Genomic DNA, 7,291 nt, shown 5'->3' with positions numbered 1-7,291 from the left:
CAGGCTGGTTCAACCTCCTGGCACCAGGCTCCCACCCTCGGGTGGGTCCAAAAGTCATCTCATGGAAGGACAAGACACCCATTTCACTTTTATGGCCCCGAAGCATTTTCAGGAACCACGGATGAAGACCAAGTATATCGGAGAAATCAATTTGGGTCGTTTGAATGGCCAAATATACGTGCAGTCCTTACCAATCATTGTGTCACAGCCGAGTTCAGGGGAGTCCCACGGTCGCTTTTCGGCGATGGCCTGGCTCCTGGGACGGGGCACCCCGGGTCACCTGATGAAAGCTCTGGGGGTTGGGCTGAGCCGTGCTGCCGTGACAAGTATATTTCCTTCTCCTCCCTGGCGTTGTCTAATCCACACCCTGAGGAACCAGCTCTCCCCAGTCCTCAAATTCCTGGTCAGCTGCTAGCCACCCCTCCCCAGGTAAGGCCTCTTGGGGCAAATTTAACCCCTGCCGGAATGCATCGGATGCCCCCCTGGGTGAGGCTTGCTGGCTGCCCTCCTGGGGCCTTCCAGAGTCCAGGAGGGCCCGCGGTGGGGTGGTGGGGTGGGGCACGGGAACTTCCGAGGTGGGTGCCAGGCCTCGCCAGACCTCAGAGCCCCCTGCGCCCTGGCCTCCATTGGTAACCTCGAGCCCTTTGTTGTTCCAGACCTGGGACTCTCTCTGGCCTGTCTGGTGGGAAAAGGACTTACAATGCAGGGAAGTTTAGGGCTGGGTTTTCATTTGGTTCCTTTCTTTTCTTTCTTTCTTTCTTTCTTTGTGGTTTTTGTTTGCTCGCTTTTTGTTTTGTTTTGTTTTTTGCCGATCTGTGTGGCTTCATAGCACAAGGGCATTTTTCATTCTGTTTCCAAGAAAAAAATATCTTGGGTTCAGTTTGAGTGGGAACCCCCCGTCTCCCCCCACCAAATCTGTGCTCCTTCAAGGTCATTGCCAAGGACCTCCTGTCTCCCAGGAGGGGTGCCACACACCCAGGGCCCATACTGAAAAGCACCGGCTATATTCATTTTCGCTACATTTCTACATATTAACCTTTGGTGCAGGGCCAGAAGCCCTGAGACGCACGGCAGCATATGGGCAAAGCTCTGTCCCTTTCCCAGTCCCGTCTCAGCTATCTCCTGAAAAGCCTGTGTGCTGGGTTCCCTTCCAGAAGTGTTGGCACGAATACGTGATTCTGCACGCCACTCCTTTCCATCATTCAAGGCCACCTGTCAGGTGCTACACGCTGCCCCGACAGCTTTACCCCCCCCTTCCCCGGGGAGCACTGGCCCGCCAGCCACCGAGGACATTTTCTGAAACAGCTTCGTTGATCTACAATTCACACCCAGTACGATTCACCCATCTGAGGTGTACAATTCAATAGTTAACGTCATTTTATGACTTTTTTTTTAATGTTTATTTATTGAGAGAGAGAGAGAAAGACAGAGTGCTAGTGGGGGAGGGGCAGCGCGAGCGAGGAAGACACAGAATCCAAAGCAGGCTCCAGGCTCTGAGCTCTCAGCACAGAGGCCGATGCACGAACCGACGCACGAACCGTGAGATCATGACCTGAGCTAAAGTCCGATGTTTGAGCCACTCAAGAACCCCCCCCCCAGATGTTACATTTTAAAATAGGGGCACCTGGATGGTTCTGGCTGTTAAGGGTCCCTGTCTCTCTCTCTCTCTCTCTCTCTCTCTCCCTCAAAAATAAATAAACATTAAAATGTAACATTGCCTGTCAAAATGTTACATCATGTTAGAAATTGTGGCAAAAGGTACCTGACATAAAATTTGCTGTTTTAACCATTTTCAAGCGTGCGGTTCACAACGGCAGTGCAGCCAACACATCGATTTACGAAACTTTTTTGTCACTCCAAATAGAACCTCTATCCCAGGTAGCAAAGACTCCGGGCTCCCTTTCCACCCTCCCAAACCCCTGGTAATCTTTAATCTACTTTCTGTCCCTCTCAATTTGCCTGTTCTCCATGTTTCGTGGAAGCAGGATGACGGAATCTATGTCCGGCTTCTCTTACAAGAGAAGGGCAGTGCCCTCAAGGTTCGTTACACTACTGGCAGGTATCAGAATATCCTTCCTTTTGAGACTAACATTCCCTGGTGAGGATGGGCCTCATTTTGTGTACCCATTCATCCCTCAGAGAACATCTGGGTTGTTTCCAAATTATGGTGTTGGTGAACCATGCTGTTAGGAGTACAGGTGTACAAATATTTGAGTCCCTGCTTTAAGTTCTTTTTTTGCAGACCTCAGGGAGTAGGACTGCCGGCTGCAAAGTCAACTAGCTCGAGGTTTCTGAGCGGCAACGGAGCTGCTGTGCTACATGCGGAATTTTGTTTTACATTGTTTAATGTTTGTTTATTTTTGGAGGAGCGAGACAGAGCGGGAGCGGGGGAGGGGCAGAGAGAGAGGGAGACACAGAATCCGAAAGGCGCTCCGAGCTCCGAGCGCTGTCAGCACAGAGCCCAGCACCGGGCTTGAACTCACGAACCGAGAGATCGTGACCTGAGCTGAAGTCGGTTGCTTAACCGACGGAGCCACCCGGGCGCCCCCGTAATTTTTTTTAATTTCCTACCAGCTGTATTAAAAAGAGTAGAGAGACAAGGGGCGCCCGGGTGGCTCAGTCAGTTGGGCATCTGACTTAGCCTCAGGTCATGATCTCACGGTTCACAGGTTCAAGCCCTGCTGTAGGGCTCTGTGCTGACAGCTCGGAGCCTGGAGCCTGCTTCGGATTCTGTCTCTCCCTCTCTCTCTACCCCTCCCCTGCTCATGCTCTGTGTCTCTCAATAATAAATAAACGTTAAATAATAAATAAATAAGCATTTTTTAAAAGATTTTTAAAAATCATCTCTGCACACAACACGGGGCTCGAACGCACGACCCTGAGATCAAGAGTCGCCTGCTCTACTAACCGAGCCAGCCAGGCGCCCCTACTTTCTGTTTTGAAGCAGTGTTTGACTCACTTTTTCAATTGAAATTAGCGTTAAAGACTCTGTTCCTCAGACACAACGGCCACATTTCAAAGGCTCCATAGCATTACGGGGCTGGCGGCCACTGGATCAGAGGCTGCAAACACAGAGCGTTGCCCCGATGGCAGAGGGCCCTGCTGACAGTGCCTGATGTGTGGACAGAGTGGGGGACGCGTTGGGGGTTATGTCGAGAGGGAGAGTTTGGGCTCTGGGGCACGATGGCTGTGGCTCAGCGTACTTGGGCGAGACACGCATGAGTCTCTCCAAGCCTCAGTTTTCTCATCTAAAACGGGGGACGGGAGGGGCTGGGCTGAAGGAGGTTGCGGGGGCAGAGACAAGGTTCTAGATTTCTGCTCTAGCGGTTGGGGTCTGGGGTCTGCGGTCTGGGAGGACTTTGTGACCACAGGCGGGCACAGGAAGGATCTGGGAATGCAGGGACGCGGGCGGGACCACCCAGCACGGGACCAGAGGGGCTGTCTTGGAGCACTACTGAAAGAAACACTGAGTAAATCCAACATCAGGTTCACGCTGGCACCTCTAAGCACTTCCTTTGCTCTCCCCGCAAACCGGCCGGGCTCCCGTTCACGGCAGACCTCAGGGTTGGCTGTTGCTTTGGCCGGGAGCCAGGAACGCCCTGTGCCCGCCCGAAGCTCTACTCTACCCGGTGAGCTCTCGCCTCACCTTCAAACCCAAGCCCTTTGTACCCCTCCTGGACAGATCCCCGGGTTCAAGCCTCCACTCCAGGGCACTGGGGAAGAGGCTGGGACACTATGGGAAGGGCAGGGTCAAGGTGGGACCTGAGGGCCCTTGGGACCAGTGCCACCTCCCTGGGGACCCCTCCCCACATAGGTTATGCGGCCAGGTGGTTGGAGACACTGGGCTCAGGGCCAGGCGCTCTCTGCTGGGACACCAGCGATGCCGCTGTCTCCCTCTGAGTCACCTGGCCTCAGTTTCCTCAACCGCAGAATACAGGTAACAACAGTGCCAGCCTCAGGACTCACGTACGTCACCTGGCTGACACGTTGGGAACCCACGATTGTCTCCTTTGTTATCAACGATGCCGTCTCCACTCCCCCCTCCTCCCAGCTGCTCTGACCCATGGATGCGCTCGGCTGGACCAAGACCCGATGGCCCTGGCAACAGTGTCTCCTCGGGCTGCTGCTGCAACTGTTTCTGGCTCTGTGTTTCTTCTCTTACCTGCGAGTGTCCCAAGACACGCCCTTGTGGTCCGCCAGGTCGGGGGCCGATGCGGCAGAAGCTGTCCACGCGGCTCCCAACGGGTCCTCAGGGATGGTGTCTTCCCAGGGGGCGCCCTGCCCGACCCCCCCTGGGTCCTCTGCCCGCCCGCCCCTGGTGCTCCTGCTGTGGACATGGCCATTCAACCACCCCGTGCCTCTGTCCCGCTGCTTGGAGCTGTGGCCGGGCACGGCCGACTGCCGGCTGACTGCGGACCGCAGGGCGTACCCTCAGGCGGACGCGGTGCTGGTGCATCACCGCGAGGTCAGCTACGACCCGAGGAAGCAGCTCCCCACGTCCCCGCGGCCGCCGGGCCAGCGCTGGGTCTGGTACAGCATGGAATCGCCCAGCCACTGCGCGCAACTGAAGGCCCTGGACGGATACTTCAACCTCACCATGTCCTACCGCAGAGACTCGGACATCTTCACACCCTATGGCTGGCTGGAGCCGTGGCCCGGCCAGCCGGCCTCCACGGTGGTCAACGTCTCGGCCAAGACGGAGCTGGTGGCCTGGGTGGTGTCCAACTGGAGGGAAGACTCAGCCAGGGTGCGTTAGTACCACCTGCTGAAAGCTCACGTCCAAGTGGACGTGTATGGGCGCTCCCACAGGCCGCTGCCGGAGAAGGCCATGGCCCAGCAGCTGTCCCGGTACAAGTTTTACCTGGCTTTCGAGAACTCCTTGCACCCCGACTACATCACCGAGAAGCTGTGGCGGAACGCCCTAGAAGCCTGGGCCGTGCCCGTGGTGCTGGGCCCCAGCAGGAGTGACTACGAACAGTTCCTGCCCCCCGACGCCTTCATCCACGTCCACGACTTCCAGAGCGCCGAGGAACTGGGCCGGTACCTTCAGGCGCTGGACAAGGACCACGCCCGCTACCTGAGCTACTTCCGCTGGAGGGAGACGCTGCGGCCTCGGTTGTTCAGTTGGGCCCTGATGTTCTGCAAGGCCTGCCGGAGGCTGCAGCAGGACTCCACCTACCAGACCGTGCCCAGCATAGCTGCCTGGTTCACGTGAGCTGGCCGGGCCGGGGCGGGGGTCGCCCCACACCACACCCCTGGGGACACACCTGCCGGGACGCGGGTGGCCGGGGAGCTCGCTTAGCTGGGGCTTCACCGGCTGGCCACCTCTGCTGCCAGGAGACCGGCCCGGGCCACCTTTCCTGCCAGGGGCCTCCCCCCCCCGGAGGGTCTCACCCGCTGGGGACCCCACCCACGAAGGCACTCAGGCCCTGGGGAACCGGCCTGGGGGTCCCACCCGCTGGACGCGGTTCTGCTGGGTTTGCTTGGGGTTGCCCTTGCTGTTGTTAACCGCCTGTGGGGTGGCAGGTGGGCAATACTGGCACCAGTCTCCAGATGGGAAAACCGAGGTCTTCTCCCTTCTTTTACAACAGCAGCTCTCACCCCAGGGTCGCTCTGCCCTCCAGGGCATGCTCGGCCAGGTGCCGTGAGGCTTGTGGCTGTCACAGCTGGAGATGGGGCGATAGCCTCGAGTGGGTGGGGGGCCACGGATGCTGTGCAACAGCCTAGGGTGCCCAGGAACGTCCCCCACAACCACGAATGGCCTGGTCCCGTATGTCAAAAGATGGAAAAGCCCCCGAGGTCAAGCCCATCAGGCAGTGGGGAGTGGGGACCAGGCTGCCTGGGGGGTCACTGGGGGCCAGGGGCTGTCCGGCGAAGGAGGGGGGAGGGGCGGGTGTGGTGCCGTGCGAGTAGTCGGGCGGGCTTGTGTGACACGTGGCGACCATGCAGGGCGGGGAGCGTGACCATTGGCGTGAGTGTCCCCGCCGTGTGTGGGCAAAAGCCAGACCCCATGTGCTTTCCAGATGAGCGGTGACCTTGAGGTGTCCCTCGTAGCGTGCAGTTTTGACCGTGACGACTGAACGCATGTGGGAGGGCCGGGCCTCTGTGTGTGATCTGCTCTGCCGAGCCCCATGTAGGTGCCCAGTCTCAGTGCGTGCGTGTGCGTGTGTGTGCGTGCGTGTGCACTACAGGGAACCCAGCCCCAGGGATCTGTGGGGGCCGCCGGGTATGCGTTCCAATTCTCTGGTGGTCTGGGCCAGCGCCCTGTGGTTGGGATTCTGGAACTGAGTGGGAGATGAGGAACCGAGGTGCCAGGAAGTCCTGACAGGATGCACACACTCGCTCCTCCATCCACACACACGCGCGTGCACACACACACACACACACACACACACACGGTCATCCGGCTTCAGGGACCACAGACCTGGGCTCCAAGGTCGATTTTCCCACTATGGATCCTGGGCTGAGCACCTTCTGTCTCTGTGGCTCAAGGCCATCTGGGATGGGGAAACTGAGGCTTGGCTTCTGCTTCAAGCAGATAGGGACCCCGGCTGCTTCTCTGCCACGGCTGAGCTGAGTCAGCCCAAACTAACAGGAATCCACCACCCCAAACCTCAGAGCCAGAAGACTGCACGGGTGGGCGGGGACCCCATCCAGCCTCAGCTCTGAGACTTCCTTCCAGGCAGACCACCCATGGGCTGGGGCCTGGCTACCAGCCCTGCCCACGGGGCCCCTGGCAGTCCTGCCCGTTAGCTGCCTTCAGTGCGGCCAGCTGCAGCTGGCCACCTGGGCAGCAGGGAACTAGGGATGTTCCTGCTGGGCTGGATGAACCTTCCTGGGGCACCTTCTGATTTGGTCCCTCCAGCTTCGGGATACGGGACTGGGTCTGGGAGGGACACGGTGTTAGAAGGTGGTCCTGCGCTCTGCTGTGCGGGAGAGGACAGGGCCCGTCTCCGGGAAGAGTGAAGGAGGGAAGGGGCTGTGCCCGAGGGAGCCTCGGTGGAGCTGGGGGTGAGGGAAGAGGAGAGGGCAGCACATCCTCAGGAAGGCTGTCTGGGGTGGGGAGGGGGCTGCCCCTCCAGAACCTCACTGGGAGGTCCAGGAGGCCACGGTCCACGCCCTCTGGTCCAGGGTGCCGGTCTAGGGGCCCAGCACCCGCCCCCTGCCCTGCCCTCCTCCAAGCCTGGGACCCCCACCCCTCCCCACGGTCTGGGAACCCAACACCCTGGGGTGTCCCAGGCTTGCCAAGCATCAAGGTGACACCGCGGGCAAACCTCAACAGCGCGCCGGG

General features: G+C 58.9%; 1 protein-coding gene across 1 annotated transcript; it reads left to right on the top strand.

Moving 5' to 3' along the window:
• The first annotated feature begins 319 nt into the window (after positions 1 to 319).
• Positions 320 to 5,552, top strand: LOC123605177 (3-galactosyl-N-acetylglucosaminide 4-alpha-L-fucosyltransferase FUT3-like). Its single transcript, XM_045491689.1, is given in 2 exon segments — positions 320 to 429; positions 4,052 to 5,552. A coding segment is annotated over 1 exon segment (1,152 nt). The 5' UTR covers positions 320 to 429; positions 4,052 to 4,063; the 3' UTR covers positions 5,216 to 5,552.
• The last annotated feature ends 1,739 nt before the right edge of the window (positions 5,553 to 7,291 follow it).

The sequence above is a fragment of the Leopardus geoffroyi genome, chromosome A2 (genome assembly GCF_018350155.1).
Source record: "Leopardus geoffroyi isolate Oge1 chromosome A2, O.geoffroyi_Oge1_pat1.0, whole genome shotgun sequence".
Taxonomy (NCBI): Eukaryota; Metazoa; Chordata; class Mammalia; order Carnivora; family Felidae; genus Leopardus; species Leopardus geoffroyi.
This window is presented reverse-complemented; position numbering and strand designations above follow the sequence as displayed.